Genomic DNA, 24,053 nt, shown 5'->3' with positions numbered 1-24,053 from the left:
GGAAGAAGTGATGGTGAATAGCGAAGAAGTGAAGGTGAAATGTGAAGATGAAGATTCAACTCCAAAATCGGACCTTCACATCGATGGAGGCAACGTGAAGCAGGAGGAGAATTCTGACTGTGAGGCAGAGCGAGGCAACTCCCAGCAGTTTGTGGAAGTGGAGGTGTGGGTGGACTTCCTCCGAGACAATCCAAAGTCAAGTGGAGACCTGGTAGATGTGTAAGCCTGAGACGATGTCGCTCCAATAGATGCACCTTTGTCACAGGCCTTTAATGACAAGAATGCGAAGTTGAACACTCAGTTCCTAGGTTCAACCTGCAGAGTAAGAGGGAGCGGCCAGTCTTTGTGGACCTGTGGATTGGGGAGATCTCTGACCAGGAGCGAGAGCCAAGAAGCCCCCAAGCATTCACGTCATGATATATTATTATTTTTTCTACCTACGTGACTTTACTGAAAGAACTAAAGAGTATATGAACAAGAGCCTGCAGTAGCGGGCGATGATTGATGTTTCATCTCAGTTTTGTAATTTGTCGCTAATGTTTAGAATTCGCCAGCATGCAATGGCCTACTCGTTTTGAATGACACTACAATAGTATGTTTTACATCCACTGTTAAGCAGACGGTGCATATATTTTTTAAATTGCTTAATCAGATGTTATCTGATGCAGTATATTTCACTGCAGTAATGAAATTTTGTTAAAACTCCTGTCAATATTTTAGAATGAACACTTGTCTGATTTTGTGTGTACATGCATCACTTTTTTTTTATAAGGGTCAAACATTGAATAAGTGTTATTTATAAATGTGTCGTAACCCTCCACCACCCGACACGGCCAATCAGCAAAAAAGTGTCACGTTGACAAAAGACAAATAGGTCACTACTTTAGCCCACCGGTGTGTTGAAGAGTGAATCCACAACATTTACAGTTTGAGTACGACGTTTCGCTGGTAAATACATCCAGCATCATCGGGCAATTCGCCAGAATGGTAAAGCCCTCGCTTGCTCCCGGTTTTATATAGGGCAGCAGGATGACGTCATTATTTACTCATATCAGGTGCAGTGATTAGAGGCGGAGGGGGGGGTATTGTAATTATATAATCGATTAGTAATCAGTCAATGGTTATGATTAGTAATGAGTTGTAGATTAGTAATTAGTTATAATGTGTGTTAGTGATTATATGCTATGTTAGTAATCCGTTAATTAGTATGTGTTTCCCCTATAAGGAATTGTAATGTGTATTATTTAATAATACGCTTCCAGGCCGCACTATTGGTCGCGAAAACCTACGTGTTAAACTGATTGAATAAGTGATGTTAGGACAAAGTGTGTGTATGTTTTGGAAGTAACCTGTACAGATATCTCAGGTGAGACCCGTTGTTCTTGTGATACAGATCAAAGGGTATTTTTGTGTTTCAGGAAGCATCTGGAGCAACTCATTGTCTTTGACATAGGAAGAACACTCGGATCAGTCATCAGTTACAAGGCATACCACCTTAAAGTTACACGCAGAGGAGATACATTCTCTACAACACGAATTATAATTTTGTCTTACGTGTTGACGTAGATTTTGTCGAACTTTGACTAGAAATGCTCCTTGCTGATTAACGTCTGGATGTTCACAACCATGGCTTGAAGCAAGCCCCACTGCTGTTGAGACATTGTCCACCAAAACCGGTCCACAGTTGGCTTGCACACACAGTGTACACACAGTGTACACACACACAGTGTACACACACACACACAGTGTACACACACACAGTGTACACACACATAGTGTACACACAGACAGTGTCCACCAAAACCGGTCCACAGTTGGCTTGCACTGAAGCAATGCTGCAGTAATTATGGACTCGCAGGAAGGCCGTGGGATTTATATTTCGTGTTCAACATTCCTTTGTTTAGTGGAGAGACCGATTAAATTAAAGACGTCTTATCTGCTGATCTTGTTCATATCTGTGTACATCGATATCCCACATTGCTTGCACATACACACCACACGCAATTAAATCAATAAAAATAAGAACGACTTCCGGGCATTGCGAAGATGGAGGAATCTCTTTCAATGGAGCAAGTTCAGTGTGTTCGATTCAACATCTCTCTGTCCGTCTGTGTCATCTGTTTGCCTCTGTGTTTCTTTCTGCCTGTGTCTCTCTGTCGTCTCTGTGTTCCTCTTGTCTGTGTCTGTCCGCCTGTCTTGTCTGTGTGTGTCTCTCTATCAGCGTCTATCCAACCGTATTCAACGACTGTCAGTAGCAACACGCGCCCGGTCAACTTCCACGGCCCGCGACTCAAACTTGTTTATCTGTAACTTTCGCACCATACCTAGCCAACCATTTTAATCCATGGGTCTCTGTGTGTATATAACTTCTTTCGCACCATACCTAGCCAACCGTGTTAATCCATGGGTCTCTGTGTATATAACTTCTTTCGCACCATACCTAGCCAACCGTGTTAATCTATGGGTCTCTGTGTGAGTCTCTGTGTGTGTATCTGTGTGAGTCTCTGTGTGTGTATCTGTGTGAGTCTCTGTGTGTGTGTCTGTGTGTGTATCTGTGTGAGTCTCTGTGTGAGTCTCTGTGTGTGTATCTGTGTGAGTCTCTGTGTGTGTGTCTGTGTGTGTATCTGTGTGAGTCTCTGTGTATCTGTGTGTGTATCTGTGTGAGTCTCTGTGTGTGTATCTGTGTGTATCTGTGTGAGTCTCTGAGTCTCTGTGTGTGTATCTGTGTGAGTCTGTGTGTGTATCTGTGTGAGTCTCTGTGTGTGTATCTGGAACTTATTTCGCACCGTACGTAACCGAACCTGCCCAGGAGGAGCGGCTGGTATCATAAATCTCTTGCCTTATTGCCTCAGCAACTCGGTGTTTCGTATCGAACCTCATCTCAAACAATGGAAGGTCGCCCCCTAGTGGCAGCTGCCCCTGTGTGGCACAAGGTGGCCCTGCACCGGTCTGCACGTGGACATGAGTCTGTCGGTAAGGGGCGATCATTGACGCGTCATCTCCCTTGTGGAGTTTCTGGATAGTGTTACTGGAATTGCCACAATTTTGACCGTGACACCAACATGCAATGTGCGTTGTGAGTGACACAGTGGTTTGTTTGACATCCGCTGTTAAGCAGACTGCGCATGTTGTGGTGAATGTTACTGGGGTAGCCAGATATGCCTGTCGGATTTGAACCTTGAACCTCTGCAACAAATAGAGAATGCGCTACCATGTTCCTGGTTCTTTTGGTAAAGTCACGTAGATAGAAAACAAAAAATAAAAGATAAAAATAATAAATTAAAATTTTAATAATACAAATAATTAAAAATAATAAATTTAAAATAAATTGATGAAAAGATGCCATGGGTCGACTGAGATGACTGACCAATGCACCACCTGTGCCCCCTACTACACACACACAGTGTACACACACACACTGTATACACAGTGTATGCACAGTGTACACACACAGAGTGGACACACAGTGTACACACACACAGTATATACAAACAGTGTACACACACACAGTATACACACAGAGTGGACACACAGTGTACACACACACAGTGTATACAAACAGTGTACACACACACAGTGTACACACAGTGTACACACAGAGTGGACACACAGTGTACACACACACAGTATACACACACAGAGTGGACACACAGTGTACACACACACAGTGTATACAAACAGTGTACACACACAGTATACACACAGTGTATACACACAGTGTACACACACACACAGTGTACACACACACAGTGTATACACACAAACACAGTGTACGCACACACAGTGTATACACACAGTGTATACACAGTGTACACACACAGAGTGGACACACAGTGTACACACAGAGTTTGCACAGTCACCACATCTTCAAAAACACCAGAGGACACAGGAGAGAAACCCTTCAAGTGCACTCTGTGCAGGAAGGCCTTTTCAGAGTCATAATTTTGTAACACACCAGAGAACACAAGGGAGACCGCATCGCCCTGTGGACCTCCAACGCTGACAGCAGCGAGGCCGTCATTACCATCGGGTGAGCGAGACGCTCACCTACTGACACATCCAACTCACATACCAACTCACATACTCACCAACTCACCTACTCACTTACCTACTCACCCACCTAGTCACCTAATCACCCACTACTCACCCACCTACTCAGCCACCTACTCACTCACCGACCACCCACCTACTCACTCGCCCACTCACTCACCTACACCCACTCATCTACTCACCCACTCAATCACCTACTCACTCACCAACTAACCCATATACTCACCCACCCACTCACATACTCATATACCAACTCAGCCACTCATTCACTCACCCACTCGCTCACCCAATCGCTCACCCAATCGCTCACCCAATCGCTCACTCAGCCACTCACTCAGCCATTCACTCACCTACTTGCTCGCTCGCTCACTCACCCACTCGCTCGCTCACTCAACCACTCGCTCACTCACTCAACCACTCGCTCGCTCACTCACCCACTCGCTCAGTCACTCACTCACCCAGCCACTCATTCATCTACTCTCTCACATTCACTCTCCCACTCAGTTTCCTACTCACTCAGCCACTCAATCACCTACTCAGCCACCCACTCAGCCACTCACTCACCTACTCACTCACCTACTCACACAGCAACTCACCCAACAGCTGCTCACTCACCGACTACCCATCTACTCACTCACCCACTCACTCACCCACCTACTCACCCACCCATGCTAATGACGATGCTGGCTGTCTTTGTCTCATCTCTCTCGCCGTGTCTCTCTGACCGTGTCTTTGTCTGCGTGTCTTTCTGACGGTGTCTGTCTGCATCTCTCTGTGTCTCTCTCTTTGTCTGTCTCTCTGTCTGTGTCTCTGTCTCTCACTGTCTGTCTCACTCACTGTGTATCTCTGTCTATCTAGGCGTGTGTACAAGCGCAGGCTGGGCTTGCCTGCCGACACGATCATCGCTTATCAGGCACACGGAGACAGCATGGCCAAGAGCGGACAGCCCTGGGCGGACAGCGCCCGGCAGACATCGGCGCGGTCGGACAGTGAGAGAGCAGGGGGCGGAGAGACAGCGGCACGAGCTGGAGGAGACACGGGGTGGTGGGACACGGGGAGAGAGAGACACGGGGAGAGAGAGACACGGGTAGAGAGAGACACGGGTAGAGAGAGACACGGGTAGAGAGAGACACGGGTAGAGAGAGACATGGGTAGAGAGAGACACGGGTAGAGAGAGACACGGGTAGAGAGAGACACCGGTAGAGAGAGACATGGATTGAAAGAGACACGGGGAGAGAGAGGTGGGCAGTGTTGAGCAATTGGGCAGTGTTAGTCTATGGGCCGTGTTGAGTATATGGGCAGTGCTGAGTTTATGGGCAGTGTTGAGTCTATAGGCAGTGCTGAGTCTATGGGTAGTGTTGAGTCTATGGTGCAGTGTTGAGTCTATGGGCAGTGTTGAGTCTATGGGTAGCAGTGTTGAGTCTATAGGTGGCAGTGTTGAGTCTATGGGCAGTGTTGAGTCCCCCCACTCACCCACTCACTCACCCACTCACTGACCAAGCCACCCACCCACTCACTTACCCACTCATCCACCCACCCACTCACCCACCCACTCGCTCACGTACCCACTCAATCACCCACTCACTCACCCACCCACTCACTCACCCACCTACTCACCCACCCACTCGCCCACTCACCCACGCACGCGCTCACGCTCACTCACACACACACACGCACACACACGCGCTCACGTTCACTCACGCACACACGCACGCACACACGCTCACGCTCACTCACGCACACACACGCACACATGCACGCACACACGCACACACATGCACGCACACACGCACGCACACACGCTCACGCACGCACACACACACGCTCACGCACGCACACACACACGCACAACCACGCCCTCACGTTCACGCACACACGCACACGCACGCACGCACACACACACGCACACACACGCGCTCACGTTCACGCACACACGCTCACGCACGCACACACACACGCTCACTCACGCACGCACACACACGCACACACACGTCCTCACGTTCACGCACACACACACGCACACACACACGCTCACTCACGCACACACGCACGCACACACGCTCACTCACGCACGCACACACACACACGCGCTCACGTTCACGCACACACACACACGCCCCCACCACCGCCCTTTATCCCCCCCTCCCCCTTAGGTAATGGGCGGTGCCATTCGGCACATGGGAAGTGACGTCACGCCAGGCGCTGCCCCACCCCCACCACCCCCCTTTATCCCCCCTCCCCCGCAGGTAATGGGCGGTGCCGTTCGGCACACGGGAAGTGACATCACACCAGCTGCTGCCCCGCCCCCACCTCTCCGTCACCCATGCGCCAGCGCTCAGCGCCATTTTCCCGCGGGCGTAGTCGCCGAGAGGCCCCCAGCGAGCCCGGGACCCCGACAGCAGCCAGACCCCCGGAGCCACGGGGATCCCTTCCCGAGATCAGGGAACAACCCCCTCGCCAACACCGCCCACAGCACGAATCGGGGACCTCGCAAACGGCAGCAGCAGCAGCAGTCACCCTCGCTACCCCCTTGCTGAGACTGGAGAGAGCTCCCTTCTCTGAGGCGAACTTGAGGGGATTCAGGGACCCCCCCCCCCCGCCCGTGAAGACGGAACCCCCGAAATGAGGGGGCTGTACCCCAGGGTGCTGCTGCTGCTACCCCTGCTGCTGCTGGGCGCGGTGAGAGCGGAGGAGCAAAGCCGCGAGTCTCAGGTAACGGGGCCTCACACCCCCAAACGCGTCCTCATCCCCTTCATCCCCTTTTCAAGCTCGTTCGTCAGCCCCCCCCCCTCACATCCCTCTACCACTTACACTGCTTCCCCCCACCCCACCCACCTCACCACCAACCTCCCACCTCACCAACCTCCCACCCCACCACCCCCCCACCTCACCACACCCCCACCCCACCAACCTCCCACCCCCCCACCCCACCAGCCTCCCACCCCAACATTGCCAGCAGCACCTGTGGCGAGGGTGACGGTGCCACTTTGGAATCCTCGCTGGCACAATGGCCGAGTGTCCTCACCTCCGTCTGCCACCCTCACCACCGCCACCACCACCACAGCTGTTGCCCCCCCCTCCCATGCCCCCCCCCGCTCCACGCGGCCTTAACGGATCACTTCCTGCACCACGCAGCTTTGCGCTGTGCCGAATAAGCAGCAGGCGTTGAGTCCACGACCTCTGACCCCGCTCCCCCAACCGTATAACCGGAGTGGCTGAACGCAGCGTTTGAGGTAGGGTTGAGACGACGTAGAGGTACTGCTGCCTTGTGTGAGCGCAGTTACGGTGCGAGCGACGCGTCTTCACCATTCACTTTGACGTGTCTTTTTATTTTTCGATTTAAAGCTTTCGTGACTGCAAGGATTCATCTTCTTTGGTTCTTTCGGTAAAGTCACCACCACGTAGAATGAGAATAAATTAATAAAATGACACGATAAAATACTCACGACGTTTCGGCCACAACACAAGTGGCCTTCAGGTGAAGGAACAGACCTGTCGGGACGACTTGAAGCTCTGTCGTCCCGACAGGTCTGTTCCTTTCACCTGAAGAAGGCCACTTGCAGTGTGGCTGAAACGTGGGAATTTTATTGTGTTATTTTATTAATTTTAATTATTTTATTCTCATTCTATGTGGTGGTGACTTTACCGAAAGAACCAAAGAAAAAGCGTACCTTTTTATCCGCAGCTGGCGTTGCTATTCGGAGTTTATTTTCCGGGTTTAGGCCACGCAACGATCCGGCCAAATTTATGTCGTTAAGAACACCCCCCACCATCGGACCCCCAAGCAAATTGAATCGCCGTGGGTGAAATGAGCGTCTTAACGGTACGCCCGTTATTAATTTCGCCTCGAAATTGCGGATTAGAGGTCGGAGTATAATTAAACTATTTCAAACTTTTTTTTATTTCACCAGGTAAAGCCCCACTGGGTTATGTAGCTCGCTTTCAGAAGCGTCCTGCCCACAAACGATAGCCCGATGAGGCGGTTAATCACGTGGGCATCTTTAGCGTCACAAACAACTCCCAAGCGCACGTTGACTCTAAATGTGCAGGTAAAAACCTGTAAGAACCGGAGAAAAATCCACACGGCCACGGGGAGAACACGCAAACTCCAAATACACAGGCACCGTTAGCGTCGGCATCGAACCCACGACCTCCGGCACACCAGGCGAGGTAGTTAACATCTCGCCACCGTGGGGAAACGTGAAGTAAGCGACTTGGCACGCGCGGCAATCTTCAGGTTCAGGGGCCGAGGCAAATGGGAACGGTCGGCCGGTGTCGTCGACGCGTGGCCCAACGCGACCAACGTCGCTTGTGAACTTCGTGACGTTGACCGCGCTACCCCCCCCCCCCCACCCCCCCCACGTGACGAAATGGGGGGTGGGGGGGGGGGCGGCCCGGCTGGATTGTCGAGCGGCGAGGAGCGGCGGTCGCAAAGTCGCGCGTGAGAGAGAGAGAGGGGGGGGGCGATCGCGGCACCGTTAGCGTCGTCCCAACTGAGTCGCCGCCGCCGCTTCGTCTCGCAGGGAAGGCACGGGGGGACGCCCAAGCGGGAGACGGAGCGCCAGGAGGAGGAGGAGCGCCAGGAGGAGGAGGCGGGCGTCGGCGCCGCGGGGGCGGAAGAGGGCGCGGCGCACGGAGGCGAGGGCGGCGTGCTCGCGTTCCGCCGGCTGCGAAGCGGCAGGCGGCGCCGGCAGAAGCGCGGCTGGCTCATCCCGGCGATCAACGTCCCCGAGAACGACCGCGGGCCCTTCCCCAAGGGGCTGGTGCAGGTGAAGGTCCCCCTGCCCTCTTCCCCCCCCCCCTCACCCCCTCTACCCCCACACCCCTCCCCCACCGGCAAGAAAGGGGGGCCTGGGTTCGATCCCCAACTCGGGTGCCCTGCTGCCTACGTTCAACCCCCTGTTGAGCAGTGTGTGAATGTCACGCGTTGGTGAGTGAGGGTGAATGTGTGTGTGTGGCATGTGGTGTATTTGTCTTGGGGGTTCGTGGTGTATTTAGCATGCCATGTATCAGCATGTGATGTTTGTGTGTGTGTGTACATGTATATATGTTGGGGGAGCGGTGGCCAATTGGTTAACACACACTGCGCTCTGAACCTGGAGACGTGAGTTTGATTTCCACTTACGGCTAACACCCAGTGACAGTTATCTGAACTTGGTCTCAACTAAGTACACGGTGCGGTGTATATAGCCGTCTCCACACTGGGAGGATAAAGGCGGCCGGGTGTGTTGGTAACCGCGTATCGCACCCCCTCGTGTGCCACGCCAGCCTTCATATTTGCTGCCGCTCGCCAACCGCGCTTGCCCCGCGTATTCACGCGATGTACGAGCGTGGCTATCGTGCAGAGCGTAACGCCGCCCCCTGCCGCCTCCCCTACCCCGTCCGCGTCCGCCCCCGCAGATCAAATCGAACACGCGCGGGAAAATCCGCTACAGCATCGTGGGGCCCGGCGCCGACCAGAACCCCACGGGGGTGTTCGTCGTAAACTCCGTGACCGGACGCCTCTCGGTCACCAAGACCCTGGACCGTGAGCTAATCGCAGAGTATCTGGTGAGGCGCCCACGCGAGCACACCCACGTGTGTGTGTGTGTGTTAGCGAGCACACCCACGTGCGTGTTATTGAGCACTCCCACGTGTGTGTGTGTTAGCGAGCACACCCACGTGTGTGTGTGTTTGTGTTCGCGTAGTAAGGTCCAGGCCTCTATTGCGGAGTTTTCTCAAATTTCCTGGTCCCCGGACCACTCGGTCAGTGTAAACATTTACGTGGTGCAACCCCCTCCTGCCCCTGGTGACACAAACCATTCACTTCTCTAAATACCAATATTACTAAATTATATTCATATTACCGGAACATTAAAAGAACGTTAACGCAGCTATAACGGTTGAGATCTCAGGGTTCGGGTAGTTTTAATCGAGGTGGTTTACTTAATTTAATTTTTCAATTTTAAATATCACGAGTAAACTATTAATGTCCGAAACAAAAGGCGTAAACATTTGCGGATCAACCTGCAATCAGCATCGCAACCCAGCGGACCTCCAGGAGTACCGTCCCAGACCGTCGGTGGTCCAGGTACTACCCTTAGAGAACCGCCGCTCTAGAGGGATGTTTGGCCAACTCTAAACATCCAAACGTCGGCGACTACAACCACACCACCACCACCGCAACAACAATGAGACGCAGGGACAAAGGATCCCTTGTATAGCGCGTCGTAGACGGTTGAGGCAAGTGCTGTTAGCGAGCACCGCATAAAGGCCAACATTTGTGCACGACGGGGTGGGTGGCCAGCAACCCCACCCACGCTTTTGTCTCCAGAGTGGCGACGTTTACACGGCCGGGCAATCGGGGGCGGCACCAATGACTGGGACCCAGGGGCAGCTCAGGGCAGCTCCAATGGCGATGAGAACCAGGGCGCAGAACAACGACCAGTCCCCACGCGCTTTCTTGCGTGTGCCGCACGTTGCGTGCGTTGCGTGTAACGCGCGTGTGCGTTGCGTGTAACGCGTGTGTGCGTTGCGTGTAACGCGCGTGTGCGTTGCGTGTGCGTTGCGTGTGCGTGGCGTGTGCGTGGCGTGCCCGCTGCAGCTCAAGGCCCACGCGGTGGACATGAAGGGGCATCCGGTGGAGAACTCCGTGAAGCTCGTCATCAACGTCATCGACATGAACGACAACCGGCCCGAGTTCGCCACGCCCGTTTTCCAGGGCTCCGTGGCTGAGGGATCCCCACCAGGTGCGGCGTGCGGACGGGCACAGACGGGCGCGGTGGTGACGGGGGTGTGATAGTGATAGCGCCCGCCTGGGTATTTTGTACCATCGGACACTCAACCCCCGCAACTCTCAATTGGTGATGGGGCAGTTGTGGAGAGAGTGGAGAGTTTACCCATACCGGGGCAGTGTGCTCATGACCAGCTCCGGTTTGACAGCAGAGGTCTCACTCTGAATCAGTCGAGCGGCAATGTCTTTTCATCGGTTGCGTAACGCCGTGTGGAAGCTACCTGGTCTGTTGCTCTGCACGAAGCTTCAGGTCTTCTCGGCCACGGTCATTCGCTCCCTTCTCTCCGCTTGCGAAACGTAGACCCCCCGAATGGAACATCTTCGCCGGTTTAAAACATTTAGGCTGGCCTGCCTACGATTCATCCTGGGTTTAACCAGGCAGCCTGGATTGTGTGAGGAGTTCACGTATCCTCGAAAGATCTGGACAAAGTCCCATCGGTGAGCTCCTCCGGCATATAGCTGTGTCATGGAGCCCGCATGCCCAGCCACCGCATGCCGAAACTGCTTTTGTTTGGCCGGATCGAGGGAGATAAAACAGGCGCGTCACGGGCTAGAGAAGAGATGGAGTGATGTGGTACAGGAGGATGTGGAGCTAAGCGGACTTGCCAGTGTCAAGATCGGCCTCTGTGGAGGAGGCTCGTGAAGGACGCTACTGGGCAGTTGGAGGCAGCCGCCCTCCAACAACAACGGAGGGCGGAGGAGCGACACTCACAATAAGCGGAGTGCCGGGTGGCTAAAACACAGCAAGTTGGCACAGTAGGGGGCACAGGTGGTGCATCAGCCAGTCGTCTCAGTCGACCCGTGGCACCTGGGTTTGCCCTGTGACCGCCTCCCAGCGGGCGTTCGACACTTCACGTGGCCTCAAGGTGTACATAGCCTGGCACAAGCGTCGTGGTGATGTCACCGCCACTTAGTGGCGAATGGTGGTTGTTGTTGTTGTGATGGTGGTGGTAGTGGCAGTGGGGATATTGGTGGTGAATGAGGTAGAGGTGGCAATAGGCATGGTGGTGACGTTGGTAACAATGGCAATGATGTTTATGATTAACAGGTGAAGCTGGTTTAAATCATTATGATTGTGATGACATTATTTATAATATCTTTGATCGTGGATGTTGGATCGTGGACATGGACGTGGATGTTCTTGATAACGATGATGATGTTGAGAATGACAAGAATGGTGGTGGTTGTGATGCGAACGAATATAATGTTTTGTTTTTTGATAGTAACGACGTCCACGCCTCCCTCCCTGCTTTTCCCCTCTGCCCTCCCCTGCCCTGCCCTCCCTCCCACCCCCGGCAGGCACGGCGGTGATGAGGGTCGAGGCGAGCGACAAGGACGACGCCTTAACGGCCAACGGCATGATCCGCTACAAGATCATGTCGCAGGCCCCCAAGGTGCCCTTGGAGCGCACGTTCACCATCGACAACGCCACGGGCGTCATCAGCACCATCGCCGCCGGGCTGGACCGCGAGGTGCGTCGTCCCGCGGCAACCGCCGCCGATTGGCTGACGTCGGTCCGGGGGATGGTGGCTAACCTCCGGGGTTGTGTGTACGGTGTTACGTTCGCGTGTTTTCAGTCGTGTATGCACGTTGCGTTGAACGTCAAGTCGCGCGCCGTACGCAGGCGACCGCGCTGATCGGAGGTGCGAGGGAAGGGCGAAAGGCTCGACACGAAAAGCAGCTCTAAAGAAACGAGTTTTCAGTCTGGATTTAAAAGTGCACAGCTACAGTGGCTTCTTGATATTGTGTGGTGCCCTAATAAAGTATTAAAGCTTTCGTGGCTGCATAAAATTACTCATTGGTTTTTTCGGTAAAGTCACGTGCGTAGAAATACAATAAAATTATATTAGAACAAAAAAACAATCGCGACGTTTCGATCACAACGCAAGCGATCTTCATCAGGTGTCAAGAACAAATCGCGGAGGTAAATGCAGCAAAGAGATGAGAGATGAGAATTCAACAAACCTGAAAAAACATGTGAAGCACATCCAGTCAGGCCAACAACACAGTTAGACACTTCCTGGCGGACCACGAATTTCAGAAGAGCGTTACATTTCGTGTTCAACCTTTGGATTGCACATACCAGCATAGATAGAATGAAATATATGTATTTCTACTGACCATGTACCTCGTATTGTGTGGTGCCCTGTGTCTCGGAAGCGACGGTGACGCTGCTAGCGCGCCGCGCTACGAACCCGGGGACCTGAGACCGGTCCAACACCGGTGACGGTCGACTCGGGCCTCAAATGAGTAGCCTGCTGCAGTGTGAAAACATCCCCACTAGGGAGACAAAGGCGGCCGGGCGTGATGCTGGCCACCCAGCACAAAGGTCTGTCGAGGCTGCACGAGGAATGCTTGTCCTCGTCGTTTTGTTGTTCATCTGTAAGAGTCGTGCGTCTGCGTGCCCCGTCTGTGTAGAGGACGCCGCAGTACGTGCTGGTGGTGCAGGCCTTGGACATGGAGGGCGACCCGGACATCGGCCTCGCAAACACGGCCACCGCCATCGTCGCCATCACCGACAAAAACGACAATGCCCCCGAGTTTACGGGCATAATTGTACGCACCGCCGCCGCCGCACACAACCACGCCGCGCCACCAGATCACCCGCCTAGACTTTACATGGCCCGTAGATTAACATTGCATGTAGATTTACATTGCACTTAGACGAAAATGGCCCGTAGACTTACATTGCCTCTAAATTAACATTCGCGATCGACTAACATTTCCCGGTTGGCAAGATGTTCACTTCCTTGTGCGGTATGCGGAAGGTCGTGGGTTTGATCCTGACCCTGACGCGTGTATATTTGTAATTTGAATGTTCTCCCCGTGGTGGTCTTGCGTTCAAAGCTGTTGTGTACATTTCCACGTGATGATGAGCCACTTCGCTGAGCTACCATTTGATGGCTAGGTTGCTTCTAAAAACAGAGCTGCATAGCTCCGTGCTGTGGGGCCTCACCTGGTAAAATATTTTTATTTTTGAGACTGGCGGAACAATGAATCTGACGACGTCCCCCCCCCCACCACCGTCTCCGCCGCAGTTCAGCGGCACGGCGCGCGAGAACGCGGTGAACGTGACGGTGACGACGCTGACGGCGACGGACGTGGACGAGCCCGGCACGCCGGCGTGGCGCACTCGCTACGTCGTCCGCGGCGGGGACCCCGGCAAGAACTTCGCCGTGGAGACCGACCCCCGCACCAACGACGGCAGGCTCTACGTCGTCAAGGTGGGGGGGGGCACGGTGGTGGGGGGGGGGGTGGGGGTGGGGGGGGGGCACGGTGGTGGGGGGAGGGCGGTGGTGGGGGGAGGGCGGTGGGGGGGGGGTCTGTCACGCGCTGCCGCTGCGGAGACGGTGATGGTGGTTGGGTAGTGATAGTGGTGGTGATGATGGTGATGCTGATGGTCGTGGTGATGGCGTAACGTAGGTGGTGGTGATGATGATGGGGTAGTGATGGTGATGGTGGTGATGGTCGTGGTGATGGCGTAACGTAGGTGATGGTGATGATGATGGGGTAGTGATGGTGATGGTGGTGATGGTGATGCTGATGGTCGTGGTGATGTTGTAACGTAGGAGACGGTGATGGTGATGGGGTAGTGGTGGTGGTGATAATGGGGCTGTGGTGAAGGTGCCGATTATGGAGTAGCGGTGGTGATGATGGGGGTGGTGATGGTAATGGTCGTGGTGGCGGGGGAGGGTGATGTGGTGATAATGGTGATGGGAGTGGCGTCGCGATGTTGTTGATTGGGTGGTGGTGATGGGGGGAGAGGTGGCGTGGTGGTGGTGATGCGATGATAGGGTAGTGATGGTGAATGCGGTGGCTGATGGTGAAATGAGGTTGACATGGCAATGCTGGTAATGGTCGCGTAACGATGATGATGCTGATGATAGTGATGGTGGTGGCAAGGCGAAGTTCGTGGCGATGTTGCCGGTGGGCGACGGCGGTGACGACGTGGGGATGGCGGCGGCGGTGACTGTGGTGCAGCGGTCGTGACGGTGTTGGTGATGACTCAGCGTTTGATTGGTGGGAGGGTAACGTTGTGCGTGGTTGGTGTGTGGTGTGTGTGTGTGGTGTGTGGGGTGTGTGCGTGGTATGTGTGTGTGGTTGGTGTTTGGTGTGTGTGTGGTGTGTGTGCGTGGTTGGTGTGTGGTGCGTGGTGAGTGTGTGTGGTGTGTGTGGTGTGTGTGCGTGGTTGGTGTGTGGTGCGTGGTTGGTGTGTGTGTGTGGTGTGTGTGTGGTGTTTGGCGTGTGTGTGGTGTGTGTGTGGTGTTTGGTGTGTGTGTGGTGTGTGTGGTTGGTGTGTGTGTGTGTGTGTACGCCGCAGCCCTTGGACTTTGAGAGCTCGTCCAAGTACAACCTCGTCGTCGCCGTGGAGAACGAGGCGTCGCTCGAGAGCGCCGAGTTCGGACCGGCGAGCATCGCGACCGTCACCGTGAGTGCCCCCCGCGGCCCCCCGCTGCCCCCCGCGGCCCCCCACAAGTTTCGCCCCCCCACAGCTTCCTGCGCCGCTCGCGGGGGCAGATCTGATACCGCCTCAGACGGCGAAACTTCAGTCGCGCACGTTTGTTATCGACAATTTTTTTCGGCCGATGAGAGCGAATGACTTAAGCACCCCGATGTTTACTTATTTCAAGTCCAGTAGACCTTTTTTTTCACAGGTGTCTCCTGGACATCTGTGCGTCACCAGCGCTGTGAAGCACAGCGCTGGTGACGGCCGCACCGCCTCCCGCACGACCGCCCACACCGTGCCCCCCCCCCCACCTCTACAGGTGCTCGCTAACAGCCCCCCCCCCACCCCGCCGCCCACCCGGTAGGTGACGGTGGAAGACGAGAACGAGGGGCCGACGTTCGAGCCGCTGCGGCGGGAGGTGAAGCTCCCCGAGGGCCTCCCCGTGGGCCACCACGTGACCACCGTGGTGGCCCGTGACCCCGACACCGCGCAGGGGCAGGCCGTGCGGTGAGGCCTTCCCCAGCCACACTCCCCCCGGCCGCTCCCGTCGCCGCCCGGACAGCCGGCAGCCGACCCTTCCTCCCGCCCTCCGTGTGTGTGTGCGCCTCACCTGTGTGTGACTCACTCTGTTCGGCTGTGTGACACTAAGCTGTGTGAATCGCCTGTGTGAACTCTGTTCAGCTGTGTGTGTGACTCACCTCTGTGTGTGAGACTCACCTGTGTGTGAGACTCACCTGTGTGTGAGACTCACCTCTGTGTGTGACTCACCTCTGTGTGTGACTCATCTCTGTGTGAGACTCACCTCTGTGTGTGACTCACCTCTTCATCTGTGTGAGACTCACCTTTGTGTGTGACTCATCTCTGTGTGTGACTCATCTCTGCGTGAGCCTCACCTCTGTGTGAGTCTCACCTTTGTGTGTGACTCACCTCTGTGTGTGATCTCACCTGTGTGTGAGACTCACCTGTGTGTGTGACTTACCTGTGTGTGAGACTCACCTGTGTGTGAGACTCACCTGTGTGTGTGACTCACCTGTGTGAGACTCACCTGTGTGTGAGACTCACCTGTGTGACCCACCTGTGTGTGAGACTCACCTGTGTGTGTGACTCACCTGTGTGTGTGTGACTCACCTGTGTGTGACTCACCTGTGTGTGACTCACCTGTGTGTGAGTCTCACCTGTGTGACTCACCTGTGTGTGAGTCTCACCTGTGTGACTCACCTGTGTGTGAGACTCAACTGTGTGACTCACCTGTGTGTGAGACTCACCTGTGTGTGAGACTCACCTGTGTGTGAGACTCACCTGTGTGTGTGACTCACCTGTGTGCACGTGTGTCTGTGTGATGGGGCCGCGCGCAGCTACAAGAAGCTTTGGGTGCCGGGCGACTGGCTGGACATCGACCCCGTGAGTGGCAAGGTGACCACGGCCGTGGTGCTGGACCGCGAGGCGGCCCTGGTGCAGGGCAACACCTACACGGCCACCTTCCTGGCCACGGATGACGGTGAGGGCTGCCCCCACAATGCATCACCCCCCCCCCCCCCCCCTGTTTACAGACACGCCCCAGCTACACCACATTCACTCGCTTATTCACTCGTCATCACACCACGCTTACTCACCACTCACTCACTATCACTGGCTTACTCACCATCACTGATTTACTCACTCACCATCACTGGCTTACTCACTATCACTCACTCACCATCACTGGCTTACCACTCACTCACTATCACTCACTCACTATCACTGGCTTACTCACCACTCACTCACTATCACTCACTCACTATCACTGGCTTACTCACCACTCACTATCACTCACTCACTATCACTGGCTTACTCACCACTCACTCACTATCACTCACTCACTATCACTGGCTTACTCACTCACCATCACTGGCTTACTCACCATCACTCACTCACTCAACCATCACTGACTTACTCACTCACCATCACTCACTCACCATCACTGACTTACTCACTCGCCATCACACACTCGCCATCACTCACTCACCATCACTCACTCACTTACTCACCATCACTGACTTACTCACCATCACTGACTTACTCACCATCACTCACTCACCATCACTGACTTACTCACTCGCCATCACACACCATCACTGACTTACCATCACTCACCATCACTGACTTGCTCACTCGCCATCACTCACTCAGCATCACTCACTCAACATCACTGACTTACTCACTCACCATCACTCACTCACCATCACTGACTTACTCACCATCACTGACTTACTCACCATCACTGACTTACTCACCATCACTCACTTACCATCACTGACTTACTCACCATCACTCACTCACCATCACTGGCTTACTCACCATCACTGACTTACTCACCATCACTCACCATCACTGACTTACTCACCATCACTCACTCACCATCACTCACCATCACTGACTTACTCACTCACCATCACTCACCATCACTGGCTTACTCACTCACCATCACTCACGATCACTCACTCACCATCACTGACTTACTCACTCGCCATTTCCCGCACCTTCGATTGGCGTGTGTGGCTTCTCCTTAAAGGTGCAATTCACAAAATGAGTGAGTGGGGTGCGTCTGTAGGTAGACTCAGCCTTACAATGCGTCCCTGGTGTGGTATGTTTGTGTAACCGGCCCACGTCTGGAGCGGCGGTGGAAGGGTCGGCGCGCTGCATTACAAACCCGGCAAGCCGAGTTCGATTCCCGCTCACGCCCAACATTGATGACGATTATTATCCGAATCGGTCTCCCCTTGGTTGACTTGGCCTCAAACAAGAGTACCCAGTGCCGTGTGTGTGTGGGTAAACATCCTCATTGGGGAGACAGAGGTGTCGTGTGTGTGTGTGTGAACATCCTCACTGGGGAGACAGAGGTGTCGTGTGTGTGTGTGTGTAAACATCCTCACTGGGGAGACAGAGGTGTGTGTGTGTGTAAACATCCTCACTGGGGAGACAGAGGTGTCGTGTGTGTGTGTGTAAACATCCTCACTGGGGAGACAGAGGTGTCGTGTGTGTGTAAACATCCTCACTGGGGAGACAGAGGTGTCGTGTGTGTGTGTAAACATCCTCACTGGGGAGACAGAGGTGTCGTGTGTGTGTGTAAACATCCTCACTGGGGAGACAGAGGTGCTGTGTGTGTGTAAACATCCTGACTGGCGAGACAGAGGTGCTGTGTGTGTGTGTGTAAACATCCTCACTGGGGAGACAGAGGTGTCGTGTGTGTGTGTGTAAACATCCTCACTGGGGAGACTAGAGGTGTCGTGTGTGTGTGTGTGTAAACATCCTCACTGGGGAGACTAGAGGTGTCGTGTGTGTGTGTGTGTCTGTAAACATTCTCACTGGGGAGACAGAGGTGTGTGTGTGTGTGTGTAAACATCCTCACTGGGGAGACAGAGGTGTCATGTGTGTGTGTGTGTGTAAACATCCTCACTGGGGAGACAAAGGCTGCCGTGCCGAACCTTCGCTGGTTTGTAGAAGGCCGGCGAGTGGTGGGGGCGTGCGGGGATCTCGCTCTTCGTGTCTCGGCGTGCCGGTGGGAGCAGGCGACCCCGTGGCGAGCGGCACGGGGACGCTGGCGCTGCTGCTGTCGGACGTCAATGACAACGCCCCCGTCGCCCGGCCCGACAAGGCCGCGGTGTGCGGCGCGCCGGGCGGCGCCGTCGACGTCACCGCCAGGGACGCCGACGAGGACTTCAACGGCGCTCCCTTCGGCTTCCGGCTGGCGCCCGGGAACCCCGCCGCCGACGACAACTGGACCGTCCACCGGGTGGACGGTGCGTGGGGGGCCCCTCCACCACCCCCCCCCCCCCCCACGCTGCCCTTGCACTGCGCCACCCACACTGCCACGTCCGGCTGTGCGGACAGCAAACCGCACTCACTCGCTTGCTCACAATCACGCAGCAATCACTCGCTCACAATCACTCAGCAATCACTCAGCAATCACTCAGCAATCACTCGCTCACAATCACTCACTCGCTTGCCATCACTCAGCAATCACTCTGCTCCCACTCGCTCGCCATGACTCCTACGCTTGCACTGCCCCCTACCCTGTCCCGCTCTGCCCCCACCTTGCTCTTGGCCTGTGTTGTCAGCAGAGGGCAGCGTAGCAGCAAAACCCAGCGCCCTACTCAAGGATTACTTCGTAATTATCTCACCCAGTATCTCGTTGTTTCTCGTGAACCGACTGAGCGTGGGGGTGGCACGCAGCTGAGCAGGAGCCAGTGGTATACTGGACATGGTGTGCCGGGTACGAAAATATTTTCCGGGTTTTTCCGATCCGGACGGATCCCCATTCCCCCTCTCCCCCTCCCCCCCCCAGCTTGAGCCGTAAGGCAGAGTCGCCAAATCCCGCCACGTTGATGGATCAAACACGGCGGCGGCGGGGTGCGGCATCGCAACGCGCAAAATCTTGTCCTCGCCCCAGGCCACCGCTCCAAAACAACCGAACGCGCCGGTCCATTGTCGTCGACCCGCACCTCGCGACCCGTCGGACGAGAGCCGGGAAAACGTCGCCGCCCCCGACCCCCTCCGGATTCGCCGGCGCTTTCCGAACGAGCGGGCGGCCCGGGACGCGGCCGAGAGCCGCGTCGTCGACTCTCGTCGCCGGCGCGACTCCCCGCGTCACGATGCGCCCGCCACCCCGCCCTCGGCGCACCGCGCGACATCTCTCTGCTCCACGCTCCACGCTCCCCTCCCCTTCTGCCCCGCAGGCGGCGGCTCGCAGCTGCGCATGAAGACGGCGCTGCCCGAGGGCCTCTACTTGGTGCCGCTGCTCGTCACGGACTCGGGCAACCCCGCGATGAGCGCCGTGTCGGAGCTCCAGGTGAAGGTGTGCGCCTGCGACCGGCGTGGCGACTGCGTCGGCCGCGACGCCGCCGGCGGCCTCAACGCCGCCGGCGCCGAGGCCGCCCTCCTCTGCCTGCTGCTGCTGCTGCTGCTTCTCGGTGAGTTTGACGTCGTCGTCGGCATCTTTTTGATTTAAAGCTTTCGTGACTGCAGCGATTCATATTCTTAGCTCTTTCGGTAAAGTCACCATGTTGAAGGGAAACAATAAAATATATATAAAACAATAAAAATTCTCACGACGTTTCGACCATAACACAAACGGACACACCTGATGACGACCGTTTGTGTTATGGTCGAAACGTCGTGAGAATTTGTATTTTATATATATTTTATTGTTTTCCTTCAACGTCACTTTACCGAAAGAGCTAATAATATAATAGCCGTCGGTATCGTTCGGGGGGACCCGGTGCTGCGGACGCGGGGCCCTCCCCCGGCGGCGCGGGGATTCATGCGGCGAGATCTCCGTTCGTTCGCGGAGGATTTCCGCGGTTTGACCGGGGCGGGTCGCCCCCCCCCCCCCCCACGTGCAGTCCTGGCGCCGCTCTTCGTCGCTCGCAAGAGGCGCCGCGACGAGAAACCGCTCTGCGACCCCGAGGACGAGGAGGAGGGCGGCGACGTCTTCACGTACGACGACGACGAGGGCGGGGGAGAGGAGGACCGGGTGAGAGGCGTGCTCGCACATCTGCGCGGTGCGTTTACGCGGTGCGGTGGTGCGGTGGTGCGGAGAGACGGCAGTGTGGCGGTGGTTGCGGTTTGACTGTCCAGCGAGAGACCCTCTCGCGGTGGCGGCAGCGCCCTGCGTGCCCACGCGCCGGCGAGATGACGGCGCGGTCTGCCGCCGCAGGACTACGACCCGGCGCTGCTGCTGGTTCGGCTCCCGAGCGAGCTGCCGCCGCCGCGCCGCGAGGGCCCCGGCGTGCGCCACCTGGACGAGCGGCCGTCGCTGGCCGAGCCGCGCTACCCGCACCCCAGCGACATCGGCGACTTCATCAGCGAGGTGGGTGGTAAGGGGGGGTGGGTGGGTGGGTGGGAGAGGTGGCAAACGCCGCACGCACGTAGGGGATGGAACCCAGCGCCGCGCACGTGAACCATCGCCGCCACCGCCCCGTCAAACGATGCACGAGACAAAGGTCCCGTTGGCGAGGAGCGGTGCACGGAGGAGGGTGGGTGGCCGGCACCATGCCCGCTGGCCGTCTTTGTCTCCCCCCCCAGTGGCGATGTTGACACGCCCCGCCCAGGGACTCGATTGAGGCGGAGTCGAGCTAGGGGGGGAGGCCCAGGACCGGGTCAGATAATCGTCACCCCGGTGTTTGCTCGTGAGCGGGAATCCGACTCCGGCCGCCGGGTTTCGTAACGCCCCCAATTGGCGCAGTTGGCTACGTACGGCGCAGTGGAAGTTCTACGTAGACACGTACGTAGTGCGGCGCGCTGACCACTACACCACTACACCACCACACAGCGCACAGCGTGTAGATGATGATGATGTCGTCTTAATGGTGGACGACGTCATTGCTGGCGACGTAATCGCCGATGTTGTTGATGCCATGGCGACCTTTTGCCGTTGCTACTCAGGTCACCGTCGTCGGCGGCGGCGGCTGTCGATGTCAATGACGTCATCGTCGGTGCCGACGTTTGTATCGTTGCTGATGCTGTCACAAACGTCACCGTTGTCGTCGGTTGTCGACGTTGATGACGTCATCGTCGTTAACGTCACCGTCTGTCTCCGGCGGCGGTGGTGGTGGTGTTCTGGCTTCCAGGGCCTGCGCACGGCCGACGACGACACGACAACACCGCCCTACGACTCGCTGCACGTGTTCCACCACGAGGGGGACGGCTCCCTGGCCGGCTCGCTCAGCTCGCTCGACTCTTCGAGCGCGGGGGGGGGCGGCGACGACGACGACCACCACGACGACTACGACTACTACGAGCGTCTCAACTCGTGGGGGCCGCGCTTCCGTAAGCTCGCCGACATGTACGGCGGCGGCTGTGACGACTGAGACCCCCCACCACCACCACCACCCTGCCCCCCACCACCACCACCTACTACTCTCAACCCCACTCTCTCCTCGTCGTCATTTCCCCCTCCCCCCCCCCCCCCGTGCACCTCCACTCACCCCCCCCACACCTGCCAGCCTCGCCTACCCCCCACCCACCCACCACAATACCCCCGTGACCGGCTGCCCACCGCATAGCACCGGCTGGACTGCCGATCCACCAGCCAGTCCGCCTGCCTGTCCGCCTGCCCGCCTGCCCGCTAGCAGCAATTTTGAGTTTGGAGGCTACTCCTTTTTTTCTTATTTTGGGGGGGGTGGGGGAGTGGAGGTATAACCCGACTGGAGGACGAGGCGACGGTACTTGTAACGACTTCGTGGTACCAGGGCGGCGCCGCTGTGGTCCCTCCCCCCCCCCCCCCCCCCCCCCCCCGGCGAGGGGTAATCTGCGTTGGTTCACGACGTCGGGAACGGGAGGAAGTGGGCGTGCTTGCGGCGACGCGGTTCCAGATCTCCGGGTACGGACGAAGCCGATCCCGCGTCGGGTTTACGATGCGTTTAGAAATTCATGGACGGCTTTTTCTCAAGTCCGCGTCGCGACCTTGGACGAGGGGAGGTTCCTCGTCAACGAATCGGCGACGCTGAACGTTGGTTTGAGACGAAACCGGCCGGCCCGCCCACCCGCCCGCGAGCTGAACCGCAAAAAACCACGGCCGCCGGTTAAAAAGGGGCGAGTGGGCGGGGTGAGTGAGCGGGGAGGGGCGGGCGAGCGATTTTAAGCGAGCGCCGTCGCTAACGCTCCAGTCGGTACGTCGGAGCGACTCCCCCAAGTGACGCTGCTGCCCGTGGGTTCCCAGGTGCCCCCCCCCCCCCACGTACTCCACAACTCCAGCCTCATGAACCATCGTTGGCCGAGACAATGACGTCTCTCCTCTTACCCCACCCCCGCCCCTGCCAGTATAGTCGCATGGATAATGAGTTTATGGGACTGTACCAACCAATCACGTCAGCCGGGGGGTGGGAGGGGGGAGGGAGTGTCGGGGCTCTACCGACAGACGTGGTTGCCAGCAGGCGGTGATGTGCAACCTTCCGGTGTGCCACCGCCTGCGTTTTGAATGGTTCAACTAATCACGACTAATCACGACTATAATCACGACTAATCACGACTATAATCACGACTAATCACGACTATAATCACGACTATAATCACGACTAATCACTTTTAGGCAGTGGAGTTGGGGCAGCAAGCAATGAGGCCTCCTGCCCCGTTTTCAGCGCTGTGGAAATATACGCTTTATATATATAAAAATAATAATAACCATGTTGATTTGAGCTTGGCCTCTGTAGCTGTTAACTTGCCGAGTACAACATTTATTTAAGTGCCTATTTTGGTTCAGCACTGGGCGCCGGCTCAGCAGAGCTGCCGTGCCAGGGGGCATGGCGGGGGGGGGGGGTGGGGGCGGAGCGGTGGGTGGGGCGGTGAGCCGGCCGTGGCCGGCTCACCGCGGAGACGGAGCCGCTTGCCGTCTCAGAGCCAGGCGGAACCGCTCGCGGTGACGTAGCCGCCACGGCGGTGCGACGTAACCAGCGGCAACGTAAAACCACGGCGATGGAGCTGCGCGTGGCGACGTCACCACGTCGACGTGAGCCACGTGCCGACACCGATTGGACCGTGGTGCTAAAGGCCCTCGCGTCATAATGGAACCATGCTCGGTGAGCGAACCACGCTCGCGGTTACAGAACCACCACCACCGCCGCCCCCTCATATCGAGACTCGCAGGGCTCTAACCAGCGCCATGTGCAGCGCACGATTGATTTTGTTTTAGTTTCATTTATTTTTGTTAATCGGGTACAACCGCAATGAACATAAAACAAAAACATGAAAACATCTTAAAGTGAACGGGAACCGGACCGGCGCACGTGCCGGGCGGAAATTGAACGA

General features: G+C 56.2%; 1 protein-coding gene across 2 annotated transcripts; it reads left to right on the top strand.

Annotated features, from left to right (window-relative positions):
* The first annotated feature begins 6,390 nt into the window (after positions 1-6,390).
* LOC116937324 (cadherin-2-like) lies at positions 6,391-23,534 on the top strand. Of its 2 annotated transcripts, none has more exons than XM_076061413.1 (15): positions 6,391-6,762; positions 8,574-8,819; positions 9,451-9,600; positions 10,634-10,778; positions 12,122-12,294; positions 13,241-13,378; positions 13,861-14,046; positions 15,144-15,251; positions 15,634-15,776; positions 16,625-16,767; positions 18,818-19,048; positions 19,985-20,218; positions 20,651-20,781; positions 20,965-21,117; positions 21,878-23,534. In XM_076061413.1, the coding sequence occupies exons 1-15, from the start codon at positions 6,673-6,675 to the stop codon at positions 22,115-22,117; spliced, it is 2,511 nt and encodes an 836-aa protein (XP_075917528.1). In that variant the 5' UTR covers positions 6,391-6,672; the 3' UTR covers positions 22,118-23,534. The 2 variants fall into 2 exon arrangements, with proteins under 2 accessions (XP_075917528.1, XP_075917527.1); XM_076061412.1 differs by having other exon boundaries at positions 20,886-21,117.
* Positions 23,535-24,053: the final 519 nt, after the last annotated feature.

This window comes from Petromyzon marinus, unplaced genomic scaffold (genome assembly GCF_048934315.1).
Source record: "Petromyzon marinus isolate PM22_M1 ecotype Great Lakes invasive population unplaced genomic scaffold, UKy_Petmar_22M1.pri1.0 PM_G_Scaffold_34, whole genome shotgun sequence".
NCBI lineage: Eukaryota > Metazoa > Chordata > Hyperoartia > Petromyzontiformes > Petromyzontidae > Petromyzon > Petromyzon marinus.
Note: the sequence above shows the minus strand (reverse complement) of the source record. Positions and strands in the feature narration are given on the sequence as shown.

Bases quoted from the DNA above. Each gene is read 5' to 3' on its own strand.
- LOC116937324 (XM_076061412.1), top strand. From the start codon at position 6,673: ATGAGGGGGCTGTACCCCAGGGTGCTGCTGCTGCTACCCCTGCTGCTG. The intron at 20,219-20,650 runs GTGAGTTTGACG...CCCCACGTGCAG, and splicing joins GCTGCTGCTGCTGCTTCTCG to TCCTGGCGCCGCTCTTCGTC. The intron at 21,118-21,877 runs GTGGGTGGTAAG...TCTGGCTTCCAG, and splicing joins TCGGCGACTTCATCAGCGAG to GGCCTGCGCACGGCCGACGA.